General features: G+C 54.5%; 1 protein-coding gene across 2 annotated transcripts in view; it reads right to left on the bottom strand.

The window, feature by feature from the left end:
• The window catches only part of PMP22 (peripheral myelin protein 22), a 28,692-nt gene extending 12,782 nt beyond the window's left edge, over window positions 1–15,910 (bottom strand). Inside the window, exons 1-3 of one of the 2 annotated variants that reach the window (XM_004326698.4) lie at window positions 15,754–15,910; window positions 11,532–11,643; window positions 10,182–10,281 (exon numbers count right to left, since the gene is read on the bottom strand). In XM_004326698.4, the coding sequence (XP_004326746.1) occupies window positions 10,182–10,281; window positions 11,532–11,609 (178 nt within the window). In that variant the 5' untranslated portion in view covers window positions 11,610–11,643; window positions 15,754–15,910. Of the gene's footprint in view, window positions 1–10,181; window positions 10,282–11,531; window positions 11,644–13,180; window positions 13,377–15,753 lie in introns of those variants that run through there. The other variant, XM_019944231.3, reaches the window with a different exon arrangement.
• Between the last annotated feature and the right edge of the window lie 2,323 nt (window positions 15,911–18,233).

Raw genomic sequence — 18,233 nt, 5'->3', positions numbered from 1 at the left:
TATCATTTCATACGGGAATCTTCAGCACAGAGTTTGGCAAATTATCTGTGACGAGTCAGGTTGTAAATAGTTTAGGCTTCGCAGGCCATACGGTCTCCGTGGCAACTACTCAAGTTTGCCACCTTAGCAGAAAATCAGCCTTAGTCGATATGTAAATGAGTGGGTGTGGCCTGTTCACCTAATAAAATCTTATTTACAGAATCAGGCCGTGGACCCGACTGGACCTGCAGGCTATCGTTTGCCAGCCTCTGCTACAGACAAGCACATCCGACGTACAGAAAACAATTGTTAGAGTGGAGAGACCTGGACGGAAGGGAAAGCCCTGTCCACTGCAGTCCTGTTTCATACACATCAACCTTCATGTGAGACCACCGTGCCCAGTGGTGAGTCTGAACTTCTACCCAAGCCCCAAGGCAGTGATACTCTTTTCTCCCAAACCACAAGCTCAGGGTCGTTAGCAGAGCCCATGATCAGCGCCCGGGAACTATTCGTGGAATCCCCGGGGGCAGCGTTGTAACCTCCAACGTTGGTGCCAAGCACAGGAATTAAAAGCCTTTCGCAGACCTGCTGTTCTCATGCGCATGCCAGGTAATAGGGCTGCTGACAGCTCTCTGACGTGGGCCAGGCCGTGGCTGCCAGCACACCCACTCCCCCCGCAGAAGGGAAAGCTGGAGATGCCCAATGACCAAAGGTCAGATTCCTGCCCCAGCGGCAGCTAAGCAATGAAGGAAATACATCTGCCCCCTCAGCTGTATTCTTAGCCCAGGGCCTAGATCTGGTGAGCTAAGAGCTCAGAAGGGATGCAGCCCTCTTCAGTGCACCAGCCCCGCTGCGTTCCTTTGCCTCTTTCACTCCCAGCCTGGAGTCACGCCCCTGGCAGCCCCTCCCCACCTTGCATTCCACTCAGGCAGTTCATAAAAGCTCTCTGACTCCATAGAGAGAACAGGTTTTCCGGAAGTGAACGGAAGGACGGTGGCCGTTGAGTCAGAGGATAAACTGGGGGTAGCCAAGCCAGGAGGAAAGAGGCCGTGGGGGTGAGTCACCCCTGCAGGAGTAAGCGCCGCCCATTTGCATAATGCTGTGCTGCTTCCCCGCCAGGCCTCGATCCCCGCCGATCCCCACCCCCACACCTCGCTACCCTACCCACCGCCATCCCACAAACCACCGCTCTCCTTCCTCCTCGAGATGAACGTCATCCCAGAGACGGCTGACTTGCCCAGCGGCCTGCCTCCTATCCAGGTGGCCTTGGCTGTCAAGCTTCGCTCACCGGTGCCAGCCTATACGGGGCCCCGCGTGGTCCTCGCCCAGGGCTCCAGCTTCTTCCCATCCAGTCCAGCTGGGAGCTTTGAAATCGGGCCCAGGGCTCAGGCTGACTTTGCCCGTGACCCACGCAGGATGCTTGCCAGAGGGGAAAGCTACACAGGGGCTTTCAGCTCCCTCTGGCCAGGAGCTCACGCGGAAGAGGAAGGCCACGGGGGAGGCTCTTTCAACTCACCATCACGAGGGCATTTCAACTGCAGCAGAACCTCTGGCTGATGACTAGTGAATAGAAGTTCAAGGCGCTCTGGCTGCACCTGACACCGTCACTCAGTTAACTGCCCTCCTAACCAAGAGGCTTCCTGATGGGCACAGGAGCTAGTTTTCCAGAGTCTAATTTGTATGTGTGGTTTGATACCACAAGTCTTATTCTCACTAGTCTTTAGACTTGAACGGGAAATATAATACAGCCATTGAGGTTCTGAGGTTACTGAAAATATTCAGCTGTTTCAGGCTTCCTCCATTCCCTGGTTGGAAAACTCTAGTAACAGGAGGGCCAGGTTAGGCTGTGTTTCCCAGAGACTTGTTGCTGATTAAACAGACAAACAGAGGGAGTGGCTTCCATGGTCAAGTATATTAACCTCCCTCCTCGGACACTGCAATGTACAACGACATACTCAAGGCTCTGAGAAGTCTTACCATTAAAAAAATAGCCTGGGTAACTTTTAAATGGTGTTTTCCAAATTGACTTATTGGAGAACCATTTTTGTTGGTGTTGTTAAGAACAGGCCACCTGGACATGCGGGTGTTGGCCACAGACAATGACAGTGGAAAGGAGAAAGGCATTTTAACTGCCCGATCACAAGCTGTGCTGATGGAAATGTACAGGGAAGGAGGGTATGCCTGGGGGAGGGGGCTCACGATCTTTGCCTTTAAAAGGCATTCTCCATATAAAAATAATCAGAGGTCCCCTCTCCTTTTTAATCCTAAAATATAAAAAGGAAGCCAAGCATCATGGAAATTAAGAGCCCCCAGCCCACCAGTCGTAGGAAAGCACCCATGCTTCTCTCCTCCCCATGCCTGCTGAAGTTCTACCCCATTTCCCAGGCCCGGCTCAAAGGTTCCCCTCCCCGCACCCGCCGTCACAATTATATCCTGAACAGGAAGAGGCTCCAGGACACATGGGATGCGACGGGTGCCTACTCAAGGTCCCACCTCCACGCTCACCCTATTAGGCCACCGGGCACCTGCCCCAGGTAACCAGCTCGTAAGAGGCAGACCCAGTGCAGAAAAGCAGGGACTCCAGGTACCCATCCACTGGGGTGCTGAGGAGTTGAAAAGCATGTTTGAAATCTAACAAATTAAAGGATCCTGCTGCCCTTCTTTAGGTTTGGCATCCACAGAACATAGGGAGGAAGGAGGAAGAATGGGACAGCAAAGGGAGAGAGTTCCCCCTTCTCTGCTCATCCACCTGCCAAGCCAAACCACGAGCCATCTGCAGAGAAGCAGCAAGGGGCCGATGCTTGCCATCCAGAGGCCGATGCTTGCCATCCAGAGGCAGCACGTTAGCCAGCTGGGACAGCCAAGGACTGTCACCAGCACCAGAAAAGCCACTGCAAGAAGAAGGCAGCACAGAGAAAGGAAGATCCTGGGAAGATAAAGCCACAGCCTCCAAATATTTGAAGTCAGTCTGGGGACACGATGGGCGTTTAAACTCCTTGAGGACAAGCTTGCAACCTATAAAACCCAGGTCCAGCCCCCCAGGCATGAATGAAGACATCCAGAAACGACTGGAAATTCAGAGGACAGTCGTGGCCTCAGCTATGTAATTTGTTAATGACAGCATCCCAGGGCATTTCCCCCGCATCACCGGCCCCTCCTCCCCAACCTCTCTGCCAGCTCCCTCCTGTACCCATCAGCTGCTGGAGTGTCACAGGACTCACTCTGAATCCCTCTGCTCCTCTGCCTCTCCTCTCATCAACTCCCCGGCACCAGGACGTCAAATACCCTCCGTAGACACGGATGACTCCAAATCTGAATTTCCAGCCCAGACCTCTGCCCTGAGCCACAGATTCCCAAATCCAGGTGCTTTGCTGACATTCTACATTCTCAGTGTTAACGGCCAGGATGAACTTTCAAAACACAAGTCAGGTCACGCCACTCTTCTGCTCCAAACCCTTCAGTGTGGCTGGGCTGTCCTTCTCAGCATCATGGCCCGAGCCGTCGGCCCGTCCTCTCCTGCCTGTAGCACACTCAGACACGCCAGCCTGGCACTGGTGGACACACCAAACTCTTCCTGCCTCAGGGTCCTGGCCCTTCCATCACCTTCTGGAATTCTCTTCCTGCATTTCTTCACACAGCTGGTCTCTCCCATCTTATAAGCCTCCATCCACGGGACTCTGGCAGGAAGAGGCCTGCCATGACCAGCTGCTTCCTCCCCAGTGGTGACTTGCTATTCCATCGCTCTCTCTGTCTCCTACAGAGCGCTGCCCGCTGCCCACAATGACTCATTCATTGTCTATCCTCCGTCTCCCCTGCGTAACTGTGAGCTCCATCCGCCGGGGCAGGGGCTGGTCTTTCTTGTTGAGCTCTGTCTGCCCAGCACCTAGGATGCGCTCCATATATTTGAAGAATGGATGAATGGACCACGCTGGCAGCTCTGAAAATGAAAGACGTTCTCTTGAAAGGTGGTGAGTTCCCCATCACTGGTAGGATGTGCACATGGTGGGCACATTGCAGACAGTCCGAAGCTAGTGGGATGGGAAGGGGGATGAATCTGATGACCTCCCAGGTCCCCGCCAAGGTCAGAGTCTACGTGTGTGCTGATGACCACATACTCAGAAGCCTTCATGCCAGACTTCCTCTTCTCAGGCACCAAAGACCAAATCCACACCCTCAGGCCACCCCACGGCCAATCCCTGCTCCTAAACTACAAGGGATGCTTTCTTGACTCTGGTAAAATCCTGGAAATGCAATTTAAATTTTTTTTTTTTTTTTTTTTTTTTGCGGCACGCGGGCCTCTCACTGTTGTGGCCTCTCCCGTTATGGAGCACAGGCTCCGGACGCACAGGCTCAACGGCCATGGCTCACGGGCCCAGCCGCTCCGCGGCATGTGGGATCTTCCCGGACTGGGGCACGAACCCGCGTCCCCTGCATCGGCAGGCGGACTCCCAACCACTGCACCACCAGGGAAGCCCAATTTAAGTTTTTTAAAAAGCAAAGCCTGAGCTTCCAGGGCCATATGGTACAGACACAGGTCTGAACAAGCGTTCTGAATTAACTCATGGATGCTGGCATCTGACGAGAGACTTCAAGGGTTGAAACATCATCATTATGACACCACGTCCCACTCCCTGCACCTCCCTCGCCTGCCAGGACCTCCTCATCCCACAAGGGCCTGTTAAATCAAGAGTCATTACTGGGTCAGAGCTTGCGGGTTGGCCCAGGGAGCCACAGAGATTTTAAATTGCAAAACATGAACCCATAAGTGCAGAGGGCCTCCTCTGTTTTCTAAATTCTGACCAAAAGCTGAGCCTCAGATGAAGAAATGGTATGATGTCCTTGCAGAAATGACAATGCCACCAAGTGGATAAACGAGATAAATCTGAGATCACAGAAGACACAGACACAGGAGACCACCGAGGGCTCAAGTCGGGGGCTCCTGAGATTGGCAAGACTTATTTTTTTCTAATTTTCAATCCGAAGCATTGGTCTAATGCTGCCCACAACCTAACGGCCACGAGGTCGCTGCTGCTGGAAATAGATAGGTGCATTTCTACTTTGTAAGATTTCTGATGTATTCTGCCTTATAAACGCACAAGACTTTTACTCCATCTTGGAATAAAACAGCTGAGAAACGCATATAAGACAGAGCAGGTCTAAATGAAATCATAAAAATTAGAAACCATCCATCTGCACCAAACTCCTTTCTGGGGTCTAGAAGGCTCTACAGGCTGGCCGCTGCTCCATCTCCTGTGCTCTCTGTTCCTCAACTCTGCCAGGCTCCTTCCCGCCCCAGAGATCTTGTCCTCGGGAGGTCCCGCTGTCTAGAACCTGCCCCAGATGTCCCTGTGGCTGACTCCTTCCTGGTCATCCTCAGGCGGTCATTTCTCCAAGAGGACAGCCTTCCTCACCCAAGTCCCTCATTACACATCACCCTGCTTTATTCTCTTTGTCTTTCCTATCACTGCCCCTGACTATCCATGTTTCTTGACTGTTCCGCCCAGTAAAACGGAAACTCTTGTCCACTCTTGCAGCCTTGGTGTCTGCGGTGGAATCTTCTACGGGGCAGGTGTTCAATGAATAGTCCTGCATGAAAGAACAGAGGGAGGGGGGAAAGGAGGGCAGGGGGAGTCCTGAGGTGGGAAGTTCAGGATCAAGGAAGTGAGAGAAGGCTGAAATTCCAAGATGAAGGGGAGGAGAGATGGGACGTGAGGCTTAATGGGAAACAGGAACAGATCATTCAGGTATGGACCTTAGCACAGATGCTCATCTGAAGATGCAGACCAGTAAAGGACCTCTGAGAGGTTTTAAACTGACAGTAATACGATGAGGTTTGTATTTTTAAACATCATCCTTGATTCAATATGCAAACGAGTTACAAGGAAGGAAGAAAGGTCAGGAGTTAGGAGGCTGCAGCAGCGGCCCTGACAGTAACTGCAGGCATGGTGATGGGCGTGGAGTGGGACCTAGGATGCTTCTGAGAGGGGAGAGAAAGAAACACATCCAGGCAGACTCTGGGCATGAAGCTCACTGGATGGTGAAGCGGCATCCACTAAAACACTAGAGACCATCAAAGAGGGAGATCGGGTGGAGGGGGGCAAAGTCTGGCCGGTTTGGAGATGCCTCTGGACATCCCAGCCAAACTGTCAGGTAGGTTAGCTGTATATGCTCATCTGGAGGTCAGAAGAGAGGTCTGGACAGGAAGGAAACAAGGATTCAAGAGACATCATGAAACAGTAAGACTTGTTAACGACTTGGGAGGTGGAAAGAAAGAGAGGCAAGTCGAAGGAATCTCCAGTTTCCAGTACGGGTCACTGTCTTGCTGATGGCGTCCAGGACACAGCAGAGATGGGCCATTTGGAGAATCCTAAAGTAATCGGGCTCTGCTCTGAAACTGCATAGGACACAGCAGAGATGGGCCATTTGGAGAATCCTAAAGTAACTGGGCTCTGCTCTGAAACTGCATAGGACACAGCAGAGCTCTCGTGAAAGAGATTGGTATGGAGCGGGGTAGTCAAAGCCGTGAAGGGAAGAGTCTCAAGCCAGGCTTACTGGGAGGTGCTCGCTATTAAATTTCTATGAATCGAGAAGCCATGCTTCCCATGAAGCCAAATGACTCCATTCTCAGCCTCCCTTGTCACTAGGTGTGGTTCTGTGATGAACTTCCAGGAAAAGATAAAAGCAGAAGTGTGTGGTCTATCCGGGGACGTTTCATTAAACGGGAGGGGGACACATTCTTCTCCTCCTCCTTTCTCTACCCTTGCTTGAAGGGTAGAGAAATGGCTGGTGCTCTAGCAGCCTTTTGGTCCATGAGGATGAGGACCAAATCTGAGAGATGGCAAAGAAATAAGCTAGAAAGTGCCTGGGGCTCTGACAATTTCCTGGAACAGCCATACCTATCTCAGGCTGCCTACTTCCACACTTCTTTTGAAAGAGAGAGAAATAAACTATCTTATTTAGGCCACTACCATCTAAAGATGTACTGTTTTATGCAGTCAATCTTAATCCCATTCGGAACGCTAGCCAACCGGTCTAATGTGTCCTTCCATTGCCTTCCCCTTGCTTTAGGTCATCATTGCCTCAGTAGGGAATCGCCTCCTCCTTGCCTGCATTTATTTAAATCCTGCCCATCCTTTGGAGGATGGATCAAATCCCCCCTCCCACATGAGACCTGCCTTCCACTTCCTCCCCTGAACTCTGGCGCTGCCCGCCTGTCCCCACTCCTTGGGTATCTGGCCTATGCTGCCCACACAGTGATTCATCCCCCTGCACAGAGCTCAGGACTGTCAAGGCCAACGTGCACATTCTCCAAGTCCTTATATCCCTCAGGCCGAAAGGCGTTCAAAACAAAGTCATGATAGATATTCCCCCACTAAGCCTCCTTCACCTCCACCTGCAGACGGGATCAGGATGGGGCCAGAGGGTGTGTAAATACATTTAGAAAATGGAAAAGCAGACAGAGTTGAGGGCATTTAGTGAGGAATCTAAAACTACTCTAATATCAAGAAAGAGTTTGAGGGAAAAAAATCTAATCTGTTTCCTTCCAACCGTATAACATAGACGTTTGACTGTTGTGCAGTTAATGTGGCACAAACACCATCCGTATAAGAAAAACAAGGGAATGACGCCCTGCAGAGGTGCACGGCCCCAGCCCCGCACGTGCAAAAACAAGCCCCTTCAGCAGAAATAGCAAGTCTCGTAGACCAACGCGTTTTCACATAACATGCTTGCAACATATTCTTCACAAATTGGTATCTGTAACGAATTACTTTCAGTTACTAAAATAAAAAGTATGTTTGAAACATTCTAAGAGCAAATACGGACCAAGGTGACTGGTTTACAACTAGCAGAGTTCATCTGTAAAGGCAGTCTAATTGTTTTTAATTCTGTATTTTTTTCACCTCTTGTTTGGCACAGAAACGGTTCAACCCAATCGAAAAGGCGAAGGAGTCCCAGAGGCTTCACCCCCATCAGAGCTGAGGTTGTAACACAAGCTGACCCATCAGAAGATGAGAGCAGAGATAGCGACCACTGGGGAAGCTTAAATGGGAAGTTCTGACTTAGAATCAGCCCAAGTGCAAACAAACCCAGCTTGTCCAGAGTTCCTCAGAACGCCCTTACTGGGAGAGCCGAGAAGGCAGATGCGGAGGAGAAGCACGATCTGGGACCCCCCCCGCCCCCCCGCCCAGGGAAGCAACCACGCGGATTTGGATAAAGACCCGCGATGCACACCCCAAAGTCACTGTCAACGAACCCAGGAAGGTGAGCTTGTACACAAAGAGCCAGCTGAGCGATAGGAATAACGCTGGTGCCTCTTTGAGAGCTGCTGCGAGGGCGGAACAGCAGCCACTCCCGACCGCAGAAGATGCAGGAGGCAGGTCCGCAGCAGGCAAACATCACGGTCCAGCAGGTCGGACAATTTAGATCACTGCGCCTCTGCCGACTCATCCCTCTTGAAACCCAGCCGGGTTGGAGTATGCCTGCCAAAACTGCTCCTTCCGGGACTGAGTCGAGAAACCCCTGCCAACCCCACGTGGCCAAATGCCAGTTGGGCAATGTCCAGGTGGACACCTCGGGGGGGGGGGGGGGGGGGGGTCTCAGGGAAAGCCGGCCCTTGTGGGCGGAGTCACCACTCGTGGCCACCAGGTGTCAGTAGCGAGCAGGGAGCCTCCCATCCTGAGCTTCAAGGAACTCCAGCCAAACCCTGCCCCGGAGACCGGATGCTGTGGCTTTGGGGCCAAGCAGTGCTGTGGCCACATGCGCAGACGCTCCGAGTGTTTCAGTTATTTGATTGCCAACTCACAATGCAACCTCTAGGGTGGTTTGAATTCAATATCCTTCACAGACTCCGAGAAAAGTTTAAGGACTGCTCCCTTCAACAAAGACTGGTGTCTTTTCTTTTCTTCCCCCAGGAAAGTGGAAACATAAAGCAGGGTCTTCTAGTCCTTGCCTATCCTCCCCATATAAACTACAGTAGTTCGAGCAGTTTCTCTTTATACTGAGGTTGGAGATATTTCGTTGGTGATACTTCAGGGACAGCTTGAGTACTGCTGGGTGCAGAGCCCTGAGGGGAAAAGTCCCGCAAAGAAATTGGACCGTGCACATACAGAACGAAGGGCCACTGCCCTTCCTGCTTTGTTGAGCTTCGTCTGAACTGGTTTCTCTCACTGAGCGTAACATCTTCAACAGAAATACTTGATCTAGGGGCGGCTGCAGCCTCATCAAAACGTGTACTTGCTGGTCTTTAAACCCAAGATGTCAGGAAAGTTCTGTCACATCTATAGGTACTTCCCTCTCCAGGCTAAGGACATGTCCTTTGGAACACGAGACCATGCAGAGCCTGGCCCACCGTGTCCTCAATGCCGGGCACTGTGGCCCCTGCCAGGGTCCACGCTGCCACCAGACACCTCCCAGTCACCAAAAAGAATGCATCCTGTTTCTCTCTGCCTCTCCACATCCAAAGACACCAGGTCCCCACTGAGCCCTCCTTCCCTCTGGGCACTGGAAGTAGCTGGTGAGTGCTTCCATGGCCAATTAACCCCTTAACCTGAACCCAGGAAAGCCTGGTTTCCAATATCTCACAGAAAAGATGCTAAGGACAGAGCAGAAATACTCCCGGGCTAAGCTTGGGGTTGTGCAAATAGCGTCAATGCCCCATCTTGCAACGAGGAATCGCTCAACAGCTATGATGCTAAATGGTACCCCTGAGGCCCAAGATGCAGAGAGGAAATCCTATAACTGGAGACCAAAAGCTGGCCCGTCTATCCTCAGGACAGCCCCCCCATCACTGCACCAGGAAGACACAGGACATTCCTGGATATCCTGCCACCAAACCAAAGACGCTAACTGGACTGAAACTCCCAGTGGGGTCTGCCTAAGGTTTTGCATCATCACTGCTTATGTGTGTCCACATTTCTTGGTTCACAAGAAGCCTTACACAAGTGATGGGAAGCAGGGGGTGGGGTGCTCTAGGGCTTCTCCGTAGGTAGAGAGAACGCACAAAGACTCCCCAGGATCTCAGCGTAGCCAGTGAAGCGACCGCCCCTCCCCTTTTGTCTTGGGACGTCTTGGCCATGTCCCACCCCACCCTGGCAACAACTCTCTAGCTTATGTCTTCCAAGAACAAGTGCTTCCAGGTCTGGACAGAGAAACATGCCGCGGACAGATCAGGACGAACCTGTGGAGCAAAAAACCATTCTCACCGTTTGCTGACGATGTGAAACAGTGTTGGACGTTGCCCAGTGAAGAGGTGCTACAGTTTTGCCAGAGGTCGGTCGCGTGTCCATTGCCCACCATCCATTGCTGGAGAGAACCAGACGTGGTAAATCAGGGGAGTCCGTGAGGAGTGACGGAAAGGGGGAGGGAGAAGACCAAGGGTAGGCAAAGAGCAACCTCCTCAACCTGTCTACGGGGCCTGCCCCTGCCCTGCCCCGGGGCTGCCTAGCCAGAGTCCAGGGTCGTGCTTGAGAAAGGGGAGATGTGGTGGTCTGGCCCAGACAGCCAGAGGGGAGGGCCGGGGCTTTGCTAGTGAAAAGCACTCTGTAAGTGTAAAAGTACCACACACACACACACATAAGTTGCTCTGCGCCGAGGTGTGTGCTGTAGTAGAAGGAGCCGTGGACTCAACCCAGGACACCTGCATCCAAGCTCCCCCCACCCCCCATCTCCCGGGTATCATTCCCAAAGCCGCAGCCACTCTGAGCCCATTTCCTTACTTACAATTCCTATCAACCTGACAAGATCGCCATAAGGCACACTTAAGATGTTGGCAGGATGCTGGTAAACGATGGACCAACTCACCAATCCCCAACATAATTATTTCTCAACCTTTGAACCAGGCCAGAACATCACGCCTGGGACTTGCTGTATATACAGAAGTTAAGGCCACGGTCGCATAACTGCCCGAGTCTGGGCTTAGCTTCAAGAAAATAAGTTTAAAAGCTAATGAGCTTGACGTCTGATGGTTTTGCAACACAAGTTATCCCAGTGACCTGTTTGTACTGGAGGAGGCTTTTCTAAGAAGCTACCACGTCCACAGCGCAAAGCAGACCTGGGGCTGTGAACTCTTAGGGAAAAGCCAGTTTGAACTTTCCAATTTCAAGTCCTAAAGGCTGTTTTATGAACTAAACCGCCCATCTGACGGATGCCATTTGGAGAAAAAACAAACCTTCCTAAATACTCCACTTCCTTCCTCAACGACCCTGCATTAAGGAAAATGCTACACAAGCTTATCAAATGAAGGGCCGGGGCTGGGGGGGGGGGGGAACCCCTGGATCTGTACCTAAATTCTCTGGCTTAAAGAGAGGCCTGCGTGGCTTCACCTAGCCCCGCGCTCGCTTCCTTCCTCCCGCTGAATCTGCTCTGGTTTTCGCAAAACTACTTTTGAAAAGGCGCGGATTGCCAGAAACTGCAAAGGGCCCTGGGATGTCTGAGACGCTTTGTCTGCAAACTGGAGGGGACACAGTTGGAACCGCCATCCGGAGGCCGAGCTCGGGGTGAGCCCCGGGCGCCCCTCCCGCCCGCCGCCCGCCCGCTGCCCGCCGGAGACTCACGCTGACGATCGTGGAGACGAACAGCAGCACAAGCACCGCGACGTGGAGGACGATGATACCCAGCAGCAGGAGAAGCATTCTGGCGGCGAGTTCTGCTCAGCGGAGTCTCTGCCTGGCCGGAGAGAGGGCCGAACTGGACGTGAGGCCGAGCGAACCGGCCTGACCGAGCGAGCGAGGGAGGAAAGGAAGGAGGGAGGAAAGAAGGGAGGGAGGGACGCGGAGGGAGGGTCCTGCGCTCGGAAGGCCCGGGCCTGGCGCCGCGCCCGCCCGCCCACCCCGCCCGGCGACCGCCGAGAGAGGGCAGCAGCCGACCGCGGCATCCCCGCCCCACAGTCCGTCGAGCCCGCCTGCGACCGAACATCTTCTGCTTTTGGAACAAAACAAGTGGTACGCACGACGCACGTCGAAGTCACCCCGGGAGGCGAGGTTTTTCCAGAGTGCCAAGCAGAGGCCGCAGCGCGCCTCCACCCACCTGGGGGTTCCGGGGGCAGCCCAACGAGGAGAAGGGGGGCGGAGGGCGAGAGGTCGCGTTCCCCCGTGGGGTGGAGCTGGGGGTGAGCGGAAGGGGCCCAGATTTCTGCGAGAGGCCCGGGGACACCAGCGGCGAGCTGGGAGGGAGAGCGCGCGGCGGGAAGCCGGGTTCCCAGACCCCAGGGCGCTCCGCATTCCGCTAGGCTCCCAAGTTTCCACCCAGTTCCTCCCGCGCAGGGGAGCCGTCCCGGCCCCAGCACAGCTTGGCATCGACACCAGCGGCCCCGGAGAGAAGGCGCAGAGCTGGATAGAGCGGAGAGGAAAGAACGGCCGGAGAGAACTGCTGGGGCCGGCGCCTCCTGCCCACCGCGCGCGCTTCCCCCGGCAGCCCTGCGGGCCGGGCCGTTGCGCTCCCGGGACAGGGGCCCAGGAGCCTGGATGGAGGGGAGCCAGTGTCCGGTGGGAAGGAGAGGCGGAGGGAATGGGTTGGGTCCCAGGAGAAGCGCAGCCGGACGGAGCCGGCAGGACATCTTCTCTCCGCCACGGCGTGGTCCTAGCCCCACATTTTGCAGACCTTAGGGACTGAGATCCGCCGACCTGTGGGAGGATTTGCACGTCTGCGAAGATGAGCTGCGTTTGGGGGGCTACTTCAGGACAGAATCTTGGGCCAGAGACATCGTTTCAATAACTCGGTTTTTAAAATACCCAATCGCAAACCTCTCCGTTCCTCCCCTTAAGCAACACGTTCAGTGAACTCTGGAATGTGCAAGAGGAAATAAGCACGATTTTCTGATGTCTCCCAGAAGGTTTAAATTAAATCCAGTGACTCCTAATGCCGAGGGCAGGGGGTGGGGGTGGGGGGCACGGGGGTCCTGTACCCCGGAGATGTCCACCGCAGGGACCGCTTTGCCAGTGAGTCCAGCGAGGCGAAAAGTGCTCCGCCCCTGCCCCATACCCGGACACCAGCACCCGCGTCCCCGGCGGTTTACAGACCACCAGGCACCCCGCAATGGGTCCCTACAAGCCCCGTAGGAAGGACGCGAGACAGGCGGTGGTCTACCCGCGATCGGGGACCGCGCCAGCCCGAGGCCCCCTGCTCCGCGCGTTCTGTCACCGTCTACGAAAGATGCCCACGTTCCTCTTCCATCTCCTCCACTTTCCCTGCCAAAAGCACTTACAGCCCAAAGGGATAGCTGTCCCCGATCCTCGGAGATCCTCAGAGTGGCCTCGGGCACAGACCGCGTGCGTCCGCTCGGCGGCTGGCGTCCGGAAAGACAGCTGCTCTGCGGGGCTGCGTGCGCCGAGCTAGGGGCCGGAGGGAGGATCCCGGCGTTCCCCTTTAACGGGAACAACGCCCTGTCTGCGTCGCTGCAGTAGGGTGTGTCCCCGGGTCAGCGTGTGCAGGGGGGCGGGACCCGGGGAGGGGAGAGGGCAGTGAGGAGGGAGGCAGGGCAGGAGCCAGTTCCTCGGCCTTCACTGCGCCCCAGGAGAAAGTCGATGACTCCAAAACAGCGGTGGCTTGTCCTCGAAACTAGGAGGCAGCGAGCTTTCTCACCTCCGCTTCCCTGGCTCCGCGGAGGTCACGGAGACCAAGAGTTGACCGATATACTGGCCCTTCTGCCCACGTGGGAAAGCCCGCCAGAGGTCGCCTCCGTGGGTGACCAGCGCGGGGCTCTGGGGCGCACGCAGTCGGACCGCGCCCGCGGGGAGAGCCAGCCTGGATGCCCCTGCCACGGGTAGGGGGAGATGGCACTTAAGCGCTGGCAGACCTCCCTTCCCTCGGGTCCTGGCGTCCCTGGCCTGCCCTACAGTCCTAGCGGGGCGCACCCGCGCCAAGCCCGCCTGCGCGATCAGCGCCGGGTGCCTCGGATTCCCGGGACCGATCTAGCGGGTCTGCTCGGGTGAGGGTTGGGGGAGGAGGGAGAGGCCTGCCCACTGCAGGACAGCGCGCCCTGGGGTCGCTGGGGAAATCCAGACCACAACCCGGAACGCTCCAGGCGAGTTTGCCTGGCTTGGCGCCCGGCCTCGGCTCGCGTCCCCGGCCACAGGGTGGGGAGTTGGCCATTTGAGGTGGGGGAAGCGCAGCCAGGGAAAGCAGCTGATTCACAGCCGCCTGAACGGGGTCCGCCCAGCGTCACGGGGAGAGAGGATAGCCCTTCCGGGCGCACGACAGGCGCGCCCCAACAAGACGCTCTGGGGGTCCAGCCTTGAGGCAGGAACCCGGAGCCGGAAGGTGGGTATTAAACGTCTGCCGGCTAATGCAGCAGGTCGTACACAAGACACCTACACCTGCCAGCGTCTGTGTCACAAAACATCATCGCTCTGAACGAGTCAAATACTCCCATGCTACTTATTTTACTATATGAAAGTAGCTGCTTATTGTAGCTAATTGTACATTCTTCAGGTAAAAATAATTTGAAAAAAATCTTCCAACAATGGGCTTTCAAAAATCCTTAGATTAAAAAGAAGACTCCTTGTAAAGTTTTCGCTCAGCGCGCATGACACACTCTGTGAGAGGTGGTGTGGTCCAATGGTTAGGCACGTTGCCACTGGGTTTAGACGAACCCGATTACCCTGCTTACTCAGGGTTGTGGATTTGGGCAGTTAGCTGAAGTTTGGGGTGCTACGGTTTTCTCATCTGGAAACAGGACTGAGAATGGCCATTTTAAAGGGTTATGGTGTTGATTAAAAGAGTGTGTGAAGCAATTAGCATAGCGTCTGGAAAAGAATAAAGGATCAGTACCCAGTAATTGTCACTATTATTATCATTATTAATTATTATTTCACATTTAATCCTCACAACAACCTTTTAAGGAAAGCCTGACCCCCCTAAACTAAAATTGCTTATCAATCCCATAGATTGAAAGCACATATGTAGGTAGAAGGACTACCTTCTACCTACCAATGGGAGTGACCTCTCGCCTCCTGGGTCATGGTCTAGGCCGGGTTTGCCCTGGGAATTATTGCCCCTCTTCATATGCCATTCAGACATTTTTATTTATCTAACCAATGTTCACATGGTCACCAGGTACCCCGGACTATTCTAAGCACTTTATAAATATTAGCATATTTAACTCAGGAGTTTCTTTCCCTTCCTTTCTTTTGTTCCAACTAAACTTTTAAATGAAGTATATACATTTAGAAAAGTGCACACGTGGTCAGATATAGCTCATCTCTTCCTTTCTTTTGAATCCAATGCTTTTATCAATAACCAGGTCACACCACACTGTGGGACACCTGAACCCACCCGTCCCTGGCGGTCACCTCACTGCCCCTCGCCTGCGTCCCGCCTACTCAGCCCCGAGGTGTGGAAGACAGGATACCACCCAGTGTGGCTGGTGTCACCAGCTCGGCCACACCCAGAGCCCAGCCAGGGCTCCGCTACAGGTGGAGCAGAGGTTAGGTTTCTCCCTAACCTGCTTACCAATCCAAGGCCACCTGTCAGCTGTGTGTGCAGAGCTGTTTCCCATCAGGGAAGGCGCATCTGGTCCCCTTTCTCCCTTCCACTGTGGGTACACTGAGGTTTCTAGATGCTCCTAGAGGGTCCTTCTCGCCTCCCCAGCCAGAGTATATATCCAGCTCTTAACCAAGGATTTTAGAAATCCTCTGACTCTCCGGTGAATTCCAACACACACGTGCCACCTCCCCTGCAACGCTTTCCATTTGTGGTTGGCAGGACGCGGGGCTGGGCAGCTCTCTGCAAAGCATAAGCACACACCATCCAGAGGCAGAGTTTGCCAAGACAACTCACCAGGCCAAACGGTGTAACCCCTTCCTCCCCGCGGCTTTCTTTGCAGTCAAACGTGACGGAGGCCCAGGCGAGGCCCCCCCGGAACAGGGCGGTGGAAAGACCGGCAGCTGGCAGATCTAGCCCCGCTGCTTCCAGCCAGGCTTCTCGAGATGTGCCCTGGTGGTGCTCCCTGTAACTGAAGCTAGACCGGGCGTCCACCCAGTTTATTCAGGGGCTGGTCCAATGCTGGGATATGTCATGGTGGCCTGAGAGCCTCTCAGCCTCTACTATTTAAAGAGACAGCGCCCAGCTTTGCGTATTTGAGAGTAAACACAATGATCCCAAGAGGCCCTGGGGGGTGTGGAGAGCCTGGACTCGGCCAGGAGAGGAGCTCTGGGTGTGCCCGTTCTCACCGCAAGTGGCAGCCTGTGTGAGAACAAAGAGGTCCCCCAGTCCTCGGTCCCATCCCCCTCCCCTCCCAGTGGAGTCTGCAAAGATGAAATACACTGTGTGTACAACACGTGTGTGCAGGTAGGTTCCATCCTTTATCAACAACATAATTTTAAGGGGCTCAGACATTGCACAGGTCATCTCTTCACAGCATCTCTGCAGGGAACCAAATCACGTCCACGGTCCCAGCCCCCAACAGCAGAAGGGCCCTGCTACCTGCCCTGTCTGTCTAGACCCCTCTGTGCTCTACCACATGGGCGGGTACTGGAACACAGCTCCAAGAAATGGGTTCTTTCAGCTCTGTCTTCCATGGGCCTTCAATCGAGTCGTGATTAAATGTTGACCTTCATGAGATAATTCAAATAAGCAAAGCTCCGTTGAGAACATTCTAACCTGTGGGGCAGGACAGGCTGGAAGGACAATTGAAGAGCTGCTGCGGAGAGGTAGACAAATGAAAGCTGGTGTTCCTCGGGCTCTCTGCAACTTGTCCCCCTTCGAGCTCGGAAAGCATCCTCCATCTCTAGCAAGTCCTCTTGGGTGGAAGCTTCAAGACAAGGGGACTTGGTTTCACTGAATGAGTTTCCTGGATTTCTGGCAGTTTCTCCCCACCTTATGTCGAGGGTCCCCCATCTGGAGCGCCCATGCATGCGGGGACGTCCCTCTCTGCCACAGACGCTTTGCGTTCTGTTGGCCTCCGCAGTCAGGAGGTGGCCTGCTGGCCTTCCCCCGTCCTACCCCCAGCCAGCATCTTTCCAGGCCCAGTGAAACCATTTAGCCTCTTTTCATATCTCAGATCTCACCCTCAGCTGTTCCTCAGAATCCCCCGAGAGCCTGGGAATATACTCGCCCGGGCCCAGAGCCGTGGACGCGGTGGCCTGGGAGGGGGCTCAGGTGTGGGTCATTTCTAACGACCCCGGATGTTCCAGCATCCAGCCAGCTTGTCATAGGGTGTCAGGCGGTCCCCGGTTGCCTTCCAGCCGCCTTCTCTTGTGGAACCCAAATCGAGGTAAGTCCTAGTGTGGGCTGCAGTGTTACACACGCTGTGTTCAGAGTCTTGCCAGGCAAAGCAGGGGCGTGTGTGTATATTTGGGGTGTGTGTGTGTGTGTGTGTGTGTGTGCGTGCGTGCGTGTGAGACAGACACAGACAGAGGAGATTCCCACAATCCACGGTGCTGATGGGGACCGATAAGCATGATTTCCCGGCCTCCCCAGACAGCCCTCTTCCTGGGTGCCCCCATGATCCGACTCTGAGGCCTGCATGACAGAAGCCACTGCCCCTCAGGCCAGGACTCAGCCTGGAGACGTCTGAGAAGATCTTCCTGCTCCAACCCCTAAGGATTCAGAGGAAGGAAGCTCGGGTAGGGTGGGCTGTGGGGAATAGATCTTGCTTCTGGCTGGATTGAGCCAGTCTCATCAGCCCACCATCCTGGCATGAGCTCCGCAGCCGGGACCTGCTCTCCCAGCCCTGTGCCTCCTTCCACGTGGCCCCCTGCAGCCAGGCCCTGAGGGCCCGCTGGCTTTGGCTGTGACCTGTTTGACACGCTTCTGGAGGCTTCGAGGCGTGGGAGCCGGTCACCGCCATGCTCTGCTGGCCCCTTCGTGGGTCGCAACACGCTGTCCCACCAACCTGGGCCAGCGTCTCTGCCTCCCCACGGTCAGCCGAGGAAAAGGCCTGCCGAGACCTCTCTCCCGCTTCTGGAGGCCCCTCTTCAGCCAGATGGGACCCCACTCCAGGCATCTGTGCTGAGCAACGTATCCTGAGGACCACGGGGAGTATCCGCTGGGCTACTTGCCATGATAATAAATCGAATAGTCACCAGACCCCATTTATTATTATTATTATTATTAAATTATCTCCTCCCATCTTCTAGCTAGGGAAAATGAGAATTGGGCAAACTCCCTGAGGAAAGAAAGTGAAGACACATCAGACGAGCTCGTCCCGACTGGCTGCACTGTGCTACCTCAGCTCCCTAGAGATAAGTCACCCACAAGTCACTCACCAACGTAATAACAACAAGAATAGCTCCTATTTGCCTGGTGCTTCCTGCGTG

The sequence above is a fragment of the Tursiops truncatus genome, chromosome 20, assembly GCF_011762595.2.
Source record: "Tursiops truncatus isolate mTurTru1 chromosome 20, mTurTru1.mat.Y, whole genome shotgun sequence".
NCBI classification, from domain to species: domain Eukaryota; kingdom Metazoa; phylum Chordata; class Mammalia; order Artiodactyla; family Delphinidae; genus Tursiops; species Tursiops truncatus.
This window is presented reverse-complemented; position numbering and strand designations above follow the sequence as displayed.